General features: G+C 40.5%; 1 protein-coding gene across 1 annotated transcript in view; it reads right to left on the bottom strand.

Moving 5' to 3' along the window:
• Positions 1-19,409, bottom strand: part of NRP1 (neuropilin 1) — a 137,181-nt gene that overhangs the window by 30,736 nt on the left and 87,036 nt on the right. The window contains 2 exon segments of the mRNA XM_021686025.2: positions 6,707-6,851; positions 10,304-10,459. Of these exon segments, the coding sequence (XP_021541700.1) occupies positions 6,707-6,851; positions 10,304-10,459 (301 nt within the window).

The raw sequence follows: 19,409 nt of genomic DNA, 5'->3' as shown, positions 1-19,409 counted from the left end.
GAATGCCACAGATGGAATAGGCACGTTGTCTGTTCCCGTTCATACACACGTTCTGGGTCATTTGACATTAAACCAGGGCCTTCCCTCCCTCAAACCTTTCTCCTACACTGGCACAACCCCCCTCCCAGGACCACGTTCCAATAGAGAAAATCTTCCATAAGGGCACACATTTCTGCCCTTCTGAGTTCTTCCAGATTTAATGTCAAAGTATTGATGTTTCTATCCCTTTGGTATCCAGAACTTATTCCCAGATCCAGTACAGGCCCTGGACAACAGAGGTTCAGTTTATGATGGGCACGAGATGTGAAATCAGTAATTTCAGCAACAGGATGCTGTCCTGCCCACCCCTCATTCTAACAGCATTAGGAACTTTCCACACAAATATCCATTGTCATCTCAAATGTACCGTGTCCAAAACCCAATGGTCCTTTTCCCTTGACACTGAATCCCTTTATCAAACTCTGTGTTTTAACCAGTGGAACCACCAACCAGCTAGTTCCTGCCTAGTCATCTTGTCTATCCCTATTTTACATTTTTGTTTTCCTGTTTTGCTACTAAAATCTGTCATGTTTTTGTTAACCAAAAAAAAGAAGAAGAAGAAATCTGTTGGCCCTGCCTTGTGGTCCCCCTTTCCTTGGGCATCATCCTGGTCTGCGCCCTCCTGGCCAGGGTGCTCAATGGCCTGTTAGACACCAGTTGTGAATCTACACCACCCATAACTGCCAATTCATTTTTCCTAAAAATTTTTCTGCAGTATCATTCTTATGTCCCCAAATCTTCCATCGCTAAGTAAAATAAGCCAGACTCAAAAGGACAAATACTGTATGAGTCCACTGATATCAGGTGCCTAGAATAGTCAGATACATAAAGAGAGGAAGTAGAGTGGTGTTTGCCAGGAGCTGGTAGGAGGCAAGAATGGGGGTAGAATTTAACGGGTACAGGGTTTTAGTTTGGGATAATGAAAAGCTCTGGCAATGGATGGTGGTGATGGTTGCACAGTAATATGATTGTACTCAACACAACTCAATTGTACACTTAAAATGGTTAAAATGGTAAATTTTATGTAATGCATATTTACCACAATAATAAAAGACAGAGCTTTAGAAAATTTCCATGGCTCTCCATTATTTATAGGACCATATAAAAAGTCTCTATCCAGCTTTTGAGACCTTCATTTTGGTTTCACACTGTTTATCTAACTTTATTTCCTCTTACTGACAGCATATTCCAGCTAATCCATTTTCTTCTCCAATCCTCACCATTGCCTTTGCTCAAAATGTTCCTGCTTCTCCTTATCCTCTTGTGGACAGAAATAAGGTCTGCTAGGACATTAGAACCCGGCCTCAGACTCTTCATGAAAACTTCTCAAACTACTCTAGCCTTTATTCTGAAGTCTCCCTTCTCAGAAATATGATTGCCCGTGCGAGAAGTAGCTCAGAGTTTCGCATTAAACTGTTCTCTCCTTGTTTTTAAGACTGGTCATCTTGTATCCACAGCTAGATTATAAATTCCTCAAAGGCAAGGAACAGCATCAGATCTTTCTACATCTTCTACAGCAGCCCAAGAAGCTTCTGAGCATAAGGAGAGTATCAATCATTGATTTATTGGCGACTTAATAACAAACCGTTCAATCATTCTCCTTTCAAAACTGTACACCTCAATCAAGGACATGCATAGGAACGATAACCTATTTTTTCTTTGAAATAACTCAATTCTGCATAATATAATCAAAATTTAGCTTAAAAATATAACCATCCTAAGTGAGAAGCACATATTTAATGCAATTAAACTGTGTCCATGTTATCAGCTGCCCTTAAGAATGAATTACTCAGACACTTTCCAGATGAGTTGTACATTTCAGGTCATGTCATTTCTTTATCCAAGAATTCAGTCCCAGCTCATCTAGGAATTATGCATGTCCTGTCAACCAAGCCTGCCAGGCCTTCCAGATCATGGCTTTGCAAAGCCTCTCCTCATTTACCGCTTTTGCTAGAGGCAAATGGAATAAAGCACTTCCTTACAGTAGTGGAATGGAGGGAGGCTTTCTCTCATTTTGTTCCCTCCACTAGAATGTCCCCAATTATCTTGCCCTTCCCACTGTCTAAACCACTAGAAATCTTGAGTGGTTTTCAAATGCTACAGTTTTCCCCATCTTTCCAACTAGGTGTGGTTTTCCTTTTCTAAGACTCTTTATTAGCACTTGATCTGCATTTCTCCTATACTGATGACCATATTCTGTTCCTTGGATTGCTGTTACTTGCCTCACCAGATTTTAAGTTCTTTGGGGACATGAACCACGTCATATCTAAAAATTTTCTATGACTCCTTGAGCCCTGCTTTCTCTATGGTATTTGCTTAACAAATATTTGTTGAATGAATCAACTTATTAACACAATAAAGGCAGCGGCCAGTTTCTGTCAAGCGCCCCTTCCTGCAATTCAGTCACAGTATTTGCTCCAGGCTGGGATCTGGAAACCAAGGATAAACTCAATGGGGATTAAAAAAAAATTATAAAAAGCATTTTACTGAGGGTCTATGAAACTATAGTGCTAAAAATAGAAGTCACATTTTTGGTCACTGTGGTCACACCTGACTGATTCAAAATCAGCCTTTATAAAGAAAATGTTTAGCTGGTAATAAGGACCAGATGTTACCATCTGGAGAAATGCACAATAACCTGAATATTGTAAGGAGAGCACAACCTTTACCAGATTAACGTCCTTTCTCTAATGCAGACTTGGCTAGGGCGCAGTTTACATATCCACAGACCATGTGATGCCCTGCCCCCATTCAGCCCACATACAGTTAGACACCCATTCCTTCTTATAAGCCTGCCTCATCCAAAAAGAACCATGAAGAGGCACCTTGATTTGCCTTTGACTAAAAATTATGTGACTCACTTTTAGCAATGATTAGGAGAAAAATTACATTAACATTTCAAAGTCTGGATGAGATACTAGGATCTACTTCTATTCTTCCATAGCAGGCTGGCTCAGCTGTGCGTGGCTACATGTCAAAGCCTTTGGAAGTAGTGTTGCCAAATTTAGAAAACAAACAATCCAAGAAAAACAACAAAACAAGAAGCAGGATGGCACACTAAATTAGAACTTAAAATAATGAATCATTTTTTAGTATAAGTATGTCCCAAATACTGCATGGGATATGCTTGTACTAAGAAATGATTTGTCACTTATCTGAATCAAATTTAACTGGACATTCTGTATTTTACTTGGCAACCCTGTTTGGATAGCTTAAAAGCAATCCTAGATGGAAGGGAGAGATGAGTTCTGTGGTGGGGAATTAAGGTAGTTCTTTTCATTGATATTGTTTTATAGCAAAATCTCTGTACTCAGTTTTAAAACTGAGATATACTGGTAAACCAAATACTCAGTTTCCAAGAATGAGAAGGTGATAGCTGCATTTGATGGGTGAAACTGAATGAGCATAATGTAATCTTCCCATGATGACTCAGGGTATTGTGGTGCCTGAGGTCATCCTTGCAAACTTTGGCTAACATAGGAACACAATGATGTGTGCAGAAACGCCGGTTAAGAGACTTCTGGTTAACAAACACAAGTTAACAGAGTTTGCAGTATGTTCTCATACATCAAGCAGTAACTCTCCAAGGTTATTTTCCTCAATATCCGTATCTGCCAAAACAAGGAAGCCTGCTTTGTCAAAATAATGAAAATGCTCCTTTGTCAATCATCTATAAAGCAGAATGGTTTGCCCCAATCTTATTTTCTTTATATCTTTTTATGGTGACACCCACTGTATACTCTGGATTTTCTAGGATTATTGTATTTTTTAAAAAATAATTTCTGAATACAAAAATTAGGTGAAAACTTGAGGGCTCTGGAGACTTTGGAGTCAAGTGATGTATTCACGGGGTAACTTTTAATTCAATAGTTTTTGTTGGTTTTAATCCAGTTTGAATTAGGACTTGCCAACCCAAGAGGAGAGGGTGATATTTTGAAATTCAGTCATTTGTTTGTGGATAGAAATGCAAGTCAACCATCGATCCATCCATTCATTCATTCATTCAAAAATAAGTGTGTTGATCACGTGTTATGGTCCAGGCATTACAGGACACAATAGAAGATAAGGCAAACATGGCCCCTGCTTCCATGGGTCTCCCGGTCCAGCAGGGATACTGAAGCCTTGTTTCTCTTGCATTGGTCTCCACTCTGAGGGGACCGTGGCCTCTGAAGGTGAAAACTATCTGCTTCTGGCAACCAAGAAGAAAACACTGATATCATCGTCTCCTCAGAGGCTCTGCTTGCTGGGACTTGTTCTAGGCCCCGTTCATCGAGCACCATGACCTCTGTCATTTACTGGGTACCGTTTAGGGAGCATTTACTCTAAGCCAAGTGTGTTATATTCTTTCAACTTAATCTTCATTACAGCTGAATTAAGGTCAATCTTATTGACCAGGAAATGGAGGTCAGAGAGACAAAATGTCTTCCCCGTGGTCACACATTCACCCAACGGACAGTCCAGAGTGAGGCCTGGGTAAATGTCTGCCCACTTTCTGTCCACGTGACTATCATTATAACATACTGCCTTCCCCAAAAACCTGCTTTGGTCAATTATTTGGAGACTGTAGCTACTGTACTAGACAGGAGTATCTAAAATACATCAGGGGTCATGATAAAGAGATTAGCACTATGAGCCTAAAAGCAGTATCTTTTGAGGGAAACAAATAGCTGCTTAAAATGATTATAAAATAAAATATATGTGAAAATAAGAATATGCTGTTGTAGACATCGATGTTTAAATAAATAGGTCATTCAACTAATCCTTTAACATGTTCCACTAAATCATTAACATTTTCATTTTAAAAATCCAATAAATTATTCACCTTCTTCAGATGTGAAGATTCACATGCCTAGAATGAACTCTCAGCGAAATCCTTGTGAAAATGGAAAAGACAAGTTCAAGTTTAAGTGAATGTCTTATTTAACTGAAGGGAGAACCTCAGGAGTCCGAGTTCAGACCAACATGCTTAGAATCACGAAGTTTCTTCTTTTTCTTTCTTTCTTTTTTTTTTTTTTTGGTATAGTGACATAAAATTAGAAATGAGCCCAAAATTTCCACCATGACCTCAAATGGCCTTGTTTCTATGAATTTATGGGTGGCTTCTCAAATTTCTAATGCTCTGAAAATTACCTAGAACTTTCCCTCATGTAACTGCTGATCAAAAATCAAGCCAAGGTTATATCTAACTTTTCAATGTTCTTTGTTTCTCCAAACCTCTTTCCACCCAACTCCTCCTGCCTCCAAGGCCTTGAACTTTCTGAGTCTTTGAACCTAAAACAATAAACAAGTCTGTCTCTGGGATGGAAATAAATACGATTTTGGTAAGAAATCCGATGTTAGTTTTTACTTTCCAAAATGGAATCTCCTAAAAGCTAGTATAGTTTTTTTCTCCTTAGTTTTTTCTCGAGGTGCTTTTCTCCAAATGGCTTGTAATTTCATTGAAAACTGCCCAGCTGGGTGTTTTTCCCCACCTTCAAAAATCAGTGTTTTCCTTCTGTAGACATAATTATACTAAGGAGGATAAAAATAAAAGCAATAGTGTTGGCATTCGTGGAAGAAGATATTAAATGCCCTAACTATGTATACTAACATAGTGTTTAAAGATAGTTCAGAGACTTTTAAAAGTTATTCACTTGTAATGACTTTTTGGTGAATCAGTTACTGATTCTGTTTAACTTTTAAACCTACTTTGAAGGTTATATTGGATTGCTTTTTTTTTTTAATGAAACTTTTGCAATTTATTTACTTAAAAGAAAAGGAATTCTGGTGTGACTGCTATTAGAATACTCCAGAATACAGCAGGATCATACAGCAAGGTCAGTGGACAAGTCATGGCTGCATTGATTGCCACAGGAATACAGCGAGAATAACAGTCATGACGGCTCTTTTATTTTCAGCTCTGCCCCGCCTGGCCTACCCTTTTAGTCACTTAATGCCTCCAGAGTGCACCTTCTTCATCTCTCAAATGGGTAGAATCCCTCTACTTACAGCAATTTAACAGAAACTTTTAAAGTCCTATTCATGTCAGAAGAAACAAACAAAAAACTAGAAACGTTGACAGATCAATTTCTAACATTAGTATATGCACTCCGCAAAGGATGGATAGATACTGAGACACAGAGTTGTCAGGGGAGTTAGTGAGTAAAGGAGTTAAACTGCTCCTTAATCTTGGCTGACAGAGCCACCTGTAGCCTTCAAAATTAAAAAGATAAAGCGATAGAGAGCATGTCATGTAATAATTTTTAATTGCAACTCTACTGAGCACCTGTCAGTGGGCCGTGCACCCAGGAAATGGGGATGGAAGCTTGGTGCTCGCCTTCATGGAGTTTGCCGGCCAGTGGGAAGGCGCTGCTTTAACAAACACCTGCCACACGCCAGACTGTGCTGAGTGCTTTAAACCCATGAGCTAATCCATTATCCTAACAAGCCTGCATGGCGTCCACTGTCATGTTTCCTAGGTGAGATAAGTAGGGCTTTGGAAGATAGTCAATTCTCTCCCCAGATAAGCTAGCGAGGGGTACAAACAGGACTTAACGTCAGATCTGTCTAAATCCAAAGGGCATACTCTTAGCCACCAAATGAAAATGACCACATTTGTATAAAATAACTGCTTATATTTAAAAGTTCACGTAAGTCAAAATGAGGCCATCTTCAAGCTGGAGCTTACCTGTGATCTTGCAGCCATATACTTCAAACCGCATAGAAATGCCAGTTTCCCAAGTCACAGGTTTGATTCGGACGAATCGAGTTATTAGTGGTTTAGGGAAAACTCCAAACACAACATCTGTGGGGTTGGTGTTTCCCTGAAAGATCTATATAGAGAAAGAAAAGGCCCGATTTAAGATGAATACAAAAATATGTTTTCACAAATGCCTATAAAATTATTTACAACTTCAGCATTGTCCATCAAGGTTGAGGTGGCATTAAAAACTTCTCATGTTATTTTTTCAAATGATAGCAATCAGAAAATTCATGTGTAATACAGAATGTTGCCCTAATCATCTATTCAATTTTCTGAGAGCCTAGAGCCTCCAAAAACCCTATTACAAAGGTAACATTTGTTAAAGGCTAAATGCTATCATCTAAAAAAGTTGGAGGTTATTAACTTTATCATAAGGACCTACAGAATACTATAGACATTTCATGGAAACTCACACTACTTTACTTTCCCAGGAACCCCCAGAAGGAGTACTTTTGGAATTCAGTGTAGGGTCTAGCTTTTTGAAAATTCTAGGCTATGTTCCCAGCTACAACACTGGGGCAAGCGGTCTCCCCACTTTTAACTCCATTTCTTTTTTTTTTTTTAAACACATTATTTTATTTTTATTTTTTTTTAAAGATTTTTTATTTATTTATCTGAGAGAGAGAATGGGAGACAGAGAGCATGAGAGGGGGAGGATCAGAGGCAGAAGCAGACTCCCCGCTGAGCAGGGAGCCCGATGCGGGACTCGATCCCGGGACTCCAGGATCGTGACCTGAGCCGAAGGCAGTTGCTTAACCAACTGAGCCACCCAGGCGCCCCTTAACTCCATTTCTTGATGGAAAATCTTATCCCTGACGTTAATTAATCACTTCCATCTTTTTTGGGTTATTGGTAAAATCATGTTTTAGTGGTCAAAATCTAAACCGAATTAGAAATGATATGCAACTAGAAATCAGCTTTTCTAGGGCTCCTGCCTCTAGTTTTAAAAATGAGTCATTTTATTCTAAGAAAGAGGAGGCGTGTAACTGCAAATGTAGTAAGTGCCAGTCACGAATGAGTTTCCCACAAGATCTGTTGGGGCCACGCTGCCTGGGCATGGCACCACAGCCTGTTCTCTAGCAAGGTCTCTGAGGAGTGCAGACTGTTTGCCATGCTGGAACACTCTGGCACTAGACTACCTCTGGAGGAGCTGAAGGCCTCCACTTCTCTGGTTTTTACTTCAGCCCTGAACTGGGGAGAGCCCACGTGAAAGTAAAAGCAACTAGCACTTTGCTTCTCACACAGCCTAGCCGCGCCATATTCCAGTTAGGTTGTGTCACTTGGGCGTTGCTGGGCCCCTCAGAGGCCTGGAGATTCCTCCCCACCTTTCCAGATAAGTTCTCAGAGGAGGAGCACAATTTCCCAGGGCTTGTTCTTCCCCCGGGAGAGAAGACTTCTAAAAGTCGGGACGATGTTTTTGCTTCATTTAGCTTAAGTGGCCTGCACGACAGAAGGTGGTCAAATGCTTTATGAAGTTGGCCGTTAGCCTGATTCCTCTCCAGAGATGGTTTAATATCATAATTTATCTAGCCTGTGATGGCCTTTAGATTTCTGTCCTACTTCAGCAAATCTCTCTGGGAAACAATCTGTGTGGGAGCATTTTTGTGTGACAAAGAATAATGGGTAGCTACCAGAGGGAGTAGAGTCCCAAACCGTAATGCTTGAAGGGTCAACAAGTCCACTTCAGGGAGAGACCGGCAGTCAGTTAAGAGGGCTGCATCCTCCAGCACAGGTTGGGGGGTGAACTCTGGCTCACACTGAGGGAACTTTACGTTTGCTGAAAACCACGTTAAGGGCATACATTCCGTTCAACATAAGGAGGACGGCTGGAGTTGTCGTTGATTGAAGGCTGGTCTTGATGAGGTACGGCCAACTCTCCCTGAAGAAGGCAGGGAAGAGGGTGGAGGCCACGGTCGGAGAGGCCCCAATGTACAAGGGAAGGAGGGTGGGCAACAATAACGAGACTACAGGTGGATGTTCGGATTGCATTTAGCTTCAACGAATGTGCTCAGACAGATGACACACCTATATCTTTGCTGAATCCTTCTTTAATCTGTCTGCCTCCCGCTCTGGAAGCCCTTCTGCATCCCAGGATGCTCCAGATTGTGGGCCTACCTGTGTGCATTGCCAGACACCCGCCCCCCCCCGCCCCAGAACCTGTGAGTTCTGGGCCATGCAGACAACCGATGGCCAACAGCTGACGAGGACGTGTTGGAGAAGCAGCCCTCATGTTTTAAAGAAATGGCCTGAAGGCCTGAGGTCGGTTCTCCTTACTCTCTCTAGATTCTTTTGTTTGTTGGTATGTCCTTGGCATCAGTGTTTTGGTTTATTTGTTTGAAACTAAGGCATGTCTTCCAAAAAATATTTCAAGAATAAGTCATGAAACTTAGGGTCAAAATTTACTTGCTAAAGCTTCACAAGCTTTAGTGTTGTGTTGGCTGTGAGGGTTTCTCTTTCCCAGATGGAGGATTGGTTCCGTGTCCTCCAGGGCTAGGCAGTGGCCTTGAACTTGCTATCCATAGAAGTTGCCTCACACAAAGTAGCTGTCTATATATCTACTTTCATCTTGTTTGCCCTCAGTAAGCGTGGGGGCTTCGCAGCTAATCAAAGGGAATTAACAGTTCTTTAACTTCACACTCAGGAGGCTTTTCTTAGGAGGAGAAAACCGGGCCACATATGCTCAAAAGGAGACAAAGACGTGTTAATTGGCCTCTTCCCAAACTCGGAATTTCAAGTTACCTGGATCTTTGCTACTATCCTTATCAATTCCATGCATTTTGCTTGGCTTCAGGGCAAGCTTTCAATTTGGGGGAAACAGCGAATATGTGTTCTCAGAAATCTTTTGATTAGTAAATCAGAGCAAGCGGAACTTCAAAAAAACAGGCAGACTGAGAAGAACATCTCAGTTCCAAATGACTTAGGGCAGGGTGCCCGGGGCGGGACCCCGATGGTGTGGCTTCTTTGGTTAAGAGCCGTGAGGAGGTAGCGTCAGGTCGTTTGTGTGATCTGAGGGAACACTGTGAACTGCCTTTCGTTCCCTTCATTCTAACAGAAGCAGCCAAACACACTTGTAAATTAGTTTGTGGGCCACAGAGGGTAGATGAAAAGGAGTTTTCTAAAACCAGCCCATTACAAAGAGGAAGAAAGAAGGAATCTATGAAAGAGAATGAAGAAACACAGGAAAATCAAACAAAACAATATGCCTAAGGTTCTAAGAGGACAGTGCTTATGCTATGCACAGTCCCTATCCCCATGGGAGGTTTAAACTGATTCTTGAGTCTGACACTTAATTTGGCCGGTATTGACTTTTCTTGGAAACATCTGTATAATTTCCTCTTGGCTTCTGGATCTGGGAACATGAGACCCCCTTGGTCAGATATAAACCTCTAATTGCACTTTTCATTTTAAATCAATCCAAAGCTAAACCAGGCCAGACAGAAAGCTCCCAAACAAACAAGTAAAAATTGATCATCCATTTCAAAGACTTAATTGGTTGGGGGGGTGGGTGGCGGCCACACTTACAACAGGTTTATTTCCTTCTTTTATGGTGATCCAGTCTTCCCCATTGGAGCTAATGTCTATTCTATAAGTCTTGACGTAATATTTCTTCTTGGTTTCCTTTGAAATGGCTCCCTGTGTCCCAACAGCAGTGACAAAGCGCAGAAGACCCAAGTCTACCTGCAAAACAATACAAGCATGGTCAGTCACTCACCCTGCACCACCATAACCTGAAAAATCTTTTCCTGTGGATTCCCCAGTGTAGTTTTCATCCACCTCAGAGCATAGGCCCTAAATCCATCTGGCGTCAACAACCTCTAATTTCCCCATTTCATTCCTTCTAAAGGTAGGCACAGATATGGGGCGCCTGGGTGGCTCAGTCCATTAAGCATCTGCCTTCAACTCAGGTCATGATCCCGGGGCCTGGGATGGAGCCCCACGTCAGGCTCTCTGCTCAGTGAAGAGCCTGCTTCTCCCTCTCCCCCCGCTCGTGCTCTCTCTTCTCTCTCTCTCTCTCTCTCAAATAAATAAATAAAATCTTTAAAAAAATAAATAAAAATATCTTCCTAACAACACATTAGCATACATTATTTTACAATTAGAAAATCAAGACAAATTTGCACATTGGACTTTCGAGAGGCTTGGACTAGAACTCAGGTCTAAGGGATCCTATTACACTGGTCAGCATCTACCCCCTCCCAGATTGCAGACAGAAATTATATGTTTCTGAAAGCACTGTGAGTGTTGTGGTTTAGAGAATGGGCCAGAGATTTATAATCCGGAATGGAGGGCAGACAAGGAAGGCAAAGTAAGGATTTTTGTTTCATCTTTAAATTTCTTCCTTCCCCCTATCTTCCCATGGTCTTTATTGCAGTTGGGCTCGAGAAGAAGGTGGATTCCAAGGCGTCATCTGGGAAAGACTGATGCCTCCATGTGACGATGTCTAGGGCTCGCGAGCTCCAACTGTAAGTTTCCAGCAGAGTTCCGCAACACCAGCACCTGTCTTCATCTCTTACTAGCCTGTCTCACACCCCAGAAGGCTGGGCTGCTTGAAGGGCAGCACAGCAGTGATGACAGAGGGTGACCAAAGCCTCAAGGCCCATGATTTCCTGCCAGAGGTGTGCAGTGGCTTGGGTTGTTCCTGTGACCCTGTGACATGAGTGGGCAGGACAAAGATCTAGGCATCGGGCACTCAAGGGTCTAAGATTGGTTCTGCCACTAGCTAGCTGTGGGGCCTTGGACAAGTCACTTCATCTTGAGGTTTCCAGTTCTTCATTTGTTAAATAAAGGAGTTGGACTAGATAACCTGGAAGGAGAAGATCCCTTTCAGCTCTGACTTCCAATGATTCCATGTTTCCAGTAAAGTAAAATACAGTTGACCCTTGAATGTGGGGAGTTAGGGGTGCCAACCTGCTGCATAGTTGAAAATCAGTGTGTAACTTTTGACTCCCCCAAAACTCAACTACTAATCATCTACTGTTGACCAGAGACCTCACAGATAACATAAATAATCGATTGACACATATTTTATATATGTATTGTATACTGTGTTCTTACAATAAAGTAAGCTACAGAAGAGAAAATGTTATTAAGGAAATCATAAGGAAATCCATTCACGGTACCATACAAAAAAAAAAAAAAATCCACTTATGAGTGTACCCTCACAGCTCAAACCCAGGTTGTTCAAGAGTCAACCATAGGTTTTTTTTTTTTCTTATACCTTTCTTATTTCCATCATTAGTAACCAAGAATCATCTTAAAACAAAAATCATTACTAGTGTCTATATATTAGAAATATTTTCAATTTCCTTTTAGGGATACATATGATTATTTGTTTAAAATTGTTTCCCTCATTTATTATACCCTCTATTTTATTTGTGTATAATGCAGATACTTTAAAGAAATGATACACAAGTATATGGCAAATACTTTTAAAGGACACAGAAAGTAACCGCACGTTACAACTGCTTAACATTAACAAAATGTTTCAACAGCACATTCATTATTAAGAGGTAAAAGAATGCCATTTTCCAGTGAGAACAGCAACAAAAGCCAAAAAGACAAAAACAAAAAACCCCCAAACATACCCCCTACCCACCACCACCACTTCTGAATCCCGTTTTCCACTTACTGCATGACAACCCAATTTTCAGAAAACAAAATTTCAATTAACCCTAACAAGCACATTAAACCTGCTTTCCCTAAATCCAATCAGCTCCGTTCCATTTCCAGCCTTATGAAGAATGACTATTGTCTTTCATGAATTGCTTTTTCCTGAAGGTCCTTGGAGTAGTTAAATCAACATGTTGCCAATTCACTTCAAAAACTGAGCAAAGAGTTACATCCAGGAAAAAGAGCTATATCACTAAAACAGCTATATCACTAGCCCATAAAAGCCAACTTGAAGTTACACAATTCAACAATGGCAGATTTCATCTAGAAAGGAAGGGAGCACCATTCAATGTAAAACTGTCCTTATTTCATTTACTTGATTTTAAAGATATAAAGTCTATGCTATGGTTGCAATCGCCAGATTTAAGAGGAAAAAAGAGCAAGACTTTAATAGAAATTAATAGTTTAGGATAATAATGGTAGATGCTTTAATCTTAATTTAACAAATAAATATTTACCCAGTACATTTTTACCAAGGGCCTCTACTCCTTAACTGAAATTTGAATTTTTTTCACAAGTGAACCATAAGACTTTGTATGAATTTGTGCACAAATTTCAAAAAAGGGAGGCAATCGACGTTTGCCAGATTTAGCAAATAAAAATAGAGGATCTTCAGTTAAATTTGAATTTCAGAGAAACAACAAATATTTTTAGTACATGTATGTCCCGTGCAATATGGGGGCATACTGACAGCTGGTTCATTGTTTACTTGAACTTCAAATTTAACCGGATGTTCTGTATGTTATCTGGCAACCCTAAATCTAACTCTATTCCAGACAAATAATCAGGGGATTTTAAGTTGCTGCAAAAACTCTCTTGATTTCCTAACACTGCAATCTGAAAGTTAATGGGTACTCTGGACATGGTTGCACTCAACAATTTCAACTCTTTTCAAATGCTCTCAGAACACTTAGTGCTTTACTGACTATCCATTGAGTCATGCCCAATGCCATATCCACTTTCATGCTGAAGGGCCCTTAAAATCTTGACGTCCAAGGGAGCATGAAGCAGAGCTATTTAAATAAACTCTTCCTGTCAAACTTACAAATGGCTCTTCAGTGTGGAAATGATTAAATCCCCAAGAGTGCATATTCAGCTCAGGCTGATTTGAAATAACTCTAGAACTTCATTCCCTGGCTGTCCCTTTTCCTAATTTTTAAATTTTGTTTTTAGGGTAAAATTTGGTTACCAGGTAGGAAAGAAGTTAATTGGTTGTCAACTAGAAAAATCCTAGGCATTAGAAACAATTGACTTTAAAAGAAGGAGTAACTGACTGAAATTAACAGGGTATCCAACACGGCAAATGTCCAATGTCCCAGATAGAAAGGCCCCCAAAATATGTGCAAGAATCCCTTGTAAAAAAGAAAAAAATATTTTCTTTTCTCAACAGCAATGAAATGCATTAGCAACCTCCCCTTGTAATTGCTAAAATTTCCTGCTGTGCTTTAAAACTCTGCAGATTCTCTTATTTATCCCACACTGGGATACTTGAAATTTCATTTCATTTTTCTTCCTCACATTACTGCCACTGGATTTAGTAAGGATGAATGAGGAACCTCCCAAATGATTAGGGCTGGGGCCTGAACCTTTGCAATTAAAACCGGATGTACGCAGAGCTCTAACAAGACACAGCCTCCCTAGCACTGTGGGGGCCCTCACACTGGCAACACCAGGGAAGTTCTTTCAAGTCTCTTCTCCCTAAGTATCTTCGAGGAGTGCCCTCACAGCATTTGGTCTTGGGAGAGATGCATCACCATCAGCCTCGGAAGCCCTGCTGCTCACACTTCCCTTGTCTGTGTCAGGAGACCCAGAAGGCCTTACTGCCTAAAGCCTGGCTGTTCACACTCTTCTCACCAGTGAAGCTGGCTCCGCAAATCATGACATTGGCCTCTGTCGACCTCTTTCATCCCACCTGCTGCATCTATCCCTCTCTAACCGTACCTTCCCGCCATGTTAAATTATTTGTTATTCCTCACACAAGATAAGCCCTTCTGTTTCCTTGCCTTGCCACGTGAAGTTCTCTTGACCTAAAATAAACTTTTCTTCTTTTCTGACTACAAATGACTCTTTTCTCTTTCTGGTTTGGTAGGCAGAACGAAGTCCCTTCTTCCCTGGGGATGTTTGGTGCATAGTTCATGTCTCCACCGCTGAATTCATCATGTTGTGTTTTTGCTCTACTTCCATCTAGACTTCTAAGATTTCTTCTAGGGAGTATCTGCTTTTCTATAGAGAAAAGTAATAGCTGCCTAGTGAAAACTTGTAAGATACAGAAAATATTAAAGAAGAAAATAAAATCTCCATAAGACCAACATTAGGAAAAAGCCACCTTAGGTAACAGCCTTCCAGAATATTTTTTTCTATGCAAAATATATGTGGATGGTGTATGTATGTTTCGTCATTATAAAAATGAGGTTGTATTACCTCTAGGTTTGATAACTTGCTTTTTGTTTAGTTTGCTGGATATATTTTCATGCCCAAAGTATTTTTCAATGGCTTCATGTGGTAGTCCACAGTGAGGCTGTAACATAATCTATTTAATTGGTCTGCTACCCATGAACATTTTCATTCAACTTAATTGACATTCACTCAGTGGACACTTCATACCACTTCTCCTCTAAGTTCTAGAGTAAGTGGTGAGGACAGAAAGAGCAGTAAGAGTGTGGGAAACCCGCCCCCCCCCACACACGCGATGACTGAATGGGACGTTGCACAGAGGAAGGAGTCAACGCACTGCTGACATTTTGCAGCGGACACTGATGTCTAAGACAGGTGTTGGAGGATACACAGTAGAAGTTGGCAAATGGCACAAAAGAGAAAGAATGTTCTGGTGAGAAGGAGGATCAGGAGGTGCAGAGGTAAGCAGGAGGAAATGAATGAATGAAATAAACGGACCCTAAACAACTTATTGTGTTTCCTTCACCACTATAGCCCTTTTTTGTCAAGAAGTGTATTGCTCTTTGTTTTGTTTTTAAGAAGTGTATTGCTCTTTTAAGAGTATTGCGCTCTGGTCATTTTCAAGCCGAAATAATTAGTTTTCATGAAAACTATTCAAAATCAGCCACTGGCCATCCTCTTGGTGGTTTAGCTTTTTGAATTATGATGAGATCTCACCAACCTCACATCATAATAGACAAGATTGGTGACCCAAGACAGACAGCTGGAAAGATAAAGCTACAACCCCAGAACGGTTTTACATAATGCCACCCCTCTGTGTTCTGGAGGGTTCATCATCCTGAACAATACTTCCTTTCTTTCCATAAAAACTCAGACACACAATAACCATAATTAAGTAACCTGCTTTCCCTAAATCCAATCAGCTCCGTTCCAATCACTATCTTCTCATTTTGAAAGAATATCATTATTCCACAGCTGCTTTATTTTTAATTGGAAGATGGATGTGATCTCACATCTGAGTTTGATGCACTTCTGTTTAACATTAAGGGTGATGGTGAGGGGGTGTGAGGATGGGAGGGGGGATGCATGGAGCCGCGCATCAATGCATTCACTAAAATTGTTGAATGCTTCACTCTGTGTGTGTGATGAACATAAACATCTGGTACTTATCTGGGAGTGTGTAGACTATTTTACAGAAGTCCAGCACACTCCTTTTGAATTCTGGCAGACACTCTCTGACTTAGCTTATATAGCCCCATCAGCAGAAGTGACCCAATATGATACCCTGTTTCCAATATAAATATAAAATTCTAACACTGCTGGTAGGCTGTCTACCCACATCTTACTTTCACTGTGCTCCACCCCCAAGAAGATGGTATCGCTAGACAGCGGAGACAGAAGAGGAAAGCCCAACTTTCATTTTGGGTTTGGGGAGAGGCGCCCTAGTAGAAGAAAGCAGCTGTCCTTGTCCACTTCTGGGGGGCCATGGATGGGTTCCTAGCCACTCCTGTGGCTGGAGGGCCCCCCCATGGCATGGATCCTGACCATGATCCCAACTCGCTCTTTGTTGGAAGATGTCTACATGTATAATCCACAAGCTCTTTATGGCCATGGCATTGTGTTAAGAATGACAGGAAACACATTCCCCAGATAAAGAGAAGCCAGGAGAGGCACACTTTTTACTGGGAATCATTTGAGGACAAAGCGCATGTTTCAGCATTGTGTAGTAAATCATGTAGCAAACCTCTGCAAACTGCTGGTTAAACACCAGCATGCAGCCTCCGAGCCATGAAATGAATATCGTTGCTTTCTGTAATAATACATAACCAGCTATTGGTAATGTCATAATGTGGAAAGCCTCATTTCTAAAATGAAAATCTGTCTTGCTCAATAAAATACTGCCCATCGAGCTAGCATTGGCCAGGGAGTGTTTACTAGCTTTTAAGATTCCCAAAGCAGGTCAGTACAAGAGCCTGAAAAAATACAGGACAAAGGACTGAAGTCTGATTAAAAACAGGAAAAATATTTTGAAGCAGGGAGAGCATGTTGGGTTTTTTTTTAGAGCATCTCTGATGACTCAAAGAGCTGTTTAATTCATCACTAGACACTACAAGCTAAAGAAAATATTTTTAAGCAATTGTCTCATTTCCTTAGATAACACACATATTTTCTGATAGAGCCTGAGCATTTTAACATCAATGCTGTTCTAGGATCCGTGGGCTTAAATCAAGCATCTGATCATTGCATTCCTTAACTTAACATCTTGGACTTTGTATAGTGACCAACTGGAATGTAATCACTTTATAGCCAGTGACATAGTTCTCTATCTCTTTATGTATTTTTTCATTATTACTGTATCACATAAAAAATACTGATGGCTAAAGTTACTATATTAATAGAAAAATCATAGGGCAATCCCTTTGTGTCCGGCATTTTATTAAGGGCTAAATTTACAATCATCACTTCTTTCAATTCTCACAACAGTCATGCATGGAAGGTTTTATGGACAAAGCAACTGAGGAACAAAGTGATGTGTGGACCCTGCCCAGAGTCACATAAGTCGCCAGTGACTGAGCCAGGACTTACCCAGATCAGATCAGTGGCCCATGTACAAACACTATATCCATGCTGTTGCCCCATTCGTGTGGTAAAACGTGGTAATTACTGAAAGAGATTGCTTCCTCAACAATAATGAAATCTGATTCTTCTTTTTTTAAAAAACATACATTTTTGTATAATTACAGAGAATTTGAAACCATTTATGATTACCTTGACTTAGGGTTTAGCATTTACACTGGCTACCAGAAAGTAAACCTTTGCAAATGATTCAGTTACGCTGTTGAAAAACAAGATGGTAGAGATGGATCATTGTTAGCAAAAGATAATGAGGAAACATTTTTAAAATTCTGGTAAAGAGTAAAAATATCCAAGTATGAGAAAAGTGTGATGCAGGAAGAGCCTCGCCAATTTTCTTTTCTGGTCTTAATTGCCTGCATTCATCTCTCTCTCTCTCTTTTTCATAGCTAAATTAAAGGAAAGCATTTTCTCGGGTGGAAACAAACTACTGGTTGTAACAAAACTCTGGTAGTAAAACAATCCTACATGAATGAAAGATGAATTCTATTGGAAGCCGTGAGCCAGCCACTTAGAATAACATTAGATAAGGCTGTCAGAGCACAAATGCCGTGGAAAGTCTGGTTTCCTTGACTTGCCACTGTACTTACAGCACAAGAACAAGGAAAAGGGCAAGAAAAACTAAGTCCCCAAACAAGGGCTGACCTTTGTCTTTTTTGGCTGATAAAGAGAGATAATGCTTACGTGGGCTCCTTTGTGTCTGAATTTATTGCACATTCTTTTGATCTCATGTTATTTTTTTTGCATAAATCAGAAGCAACTAATTAAAAAAGAAATATTTAATTCTGATATGTTCTTTGAACTGGAGTTCCATCTGGTTTTGTTTAAATAGTAAAATCTGCTGTAGTTGTTAAAATTGGCAAGTGGCATAGGCAAAAAAGGAAACAAAAGGGACTCCGTGCAGCAGGTTAATACTTTCGCATTTCAGCTAGAGACATTTCCAGAATCCAGCTACTCAAATCATTCCAATATGGAAACCATAAAGATCGAATGTTCTAGAATGGAGGCACCACCACTGGTCTACATTTCCTCAGTGTGATGGAGACAGCATTAGGCTTTGAAGACCTTTGGTTTGACACGCCCACCCCAAAATGCTCATCTTAGTTTATGAAACATATTTAAGACATGTTTGGGCAAAAAGTCCTCACATACTCTGCAAAACCTGAGTTTTTTGCTTGTTTGTTTGTTTTCCTTCCATATTTTCTTGGACAGATATAATTGTGTACAGAAAAATCAGACAGATATTCCATTTGAATTCCTTTTTTACATGAGAAACCTATCAAATCTGGACATCAGGATGCAATCTATTCTGATAAAAAAGGAGGAGAAAATGAAATGTATTGGGGTTTCTCTAGACTCTGGGATACAAGTAAACAGCATCTAAGACAAGTTGAAACTCTCCTGTAGAGTTGAAGAGAAAGGCTGGTTAAATCCCCATGCCCAGATCTTGAGAAAAGATGAATACTTTTAAGACATTCACCGACCTGTGAACTCCTTTCTTCTTTTTTTTTTTTTTAAAGATTTTATTTATTTATTTGAGAGAAGGAGAGAGAGGGAACACAAGCAGGGGGAGTGGGAGAGGGAGAAGCAGGCTCTCTGCTGAGCAGGGAGCCCGATGCGGGGCTCGATCCCAGGACCCCGGGATCATGACCCGAGCCGAAGGCAGACGCTTAATGACTGAGCCACCCAGGTGCCCCCTCCTTTCTTCTTTAAAATGAAGAAGCTTCGTTGCTTCAATAACATGTCACTTTGCACATGGGTACCTCTGAAACCTTCAGTAGCTCAGTCACAAAGATGACACTTAAATGGCCCCCTTTTCCAACTAAGATTTTCAGGGACTCTTGCTGGGCAGTAAAGGACTCGGGGACTTAAAACCTTCAATTAACATTTTTTGAATGCGTGTTTGTAAGTTACATTAAATTTAAAACCT

The sequence above is a fragment of the Neomonachus schauinslandi genome, chromosome 5, assembly GCF_002201575.2.
Source record: "Neomonachus schauinslandi chromosome 5, ASM220157v2, whole genome shotgun sequence".
Lineage (NCBI taxonomy): Eukaryota > Metazoa > Chordata > Mammalia > Carnivora > Phocidae > Neomonachus > Neomonachus schauinslandi.
Note: the sequence above shows the minus strand (reverse complement) of the source record. Positions and strands in the feature narration are given on the sequence as shown.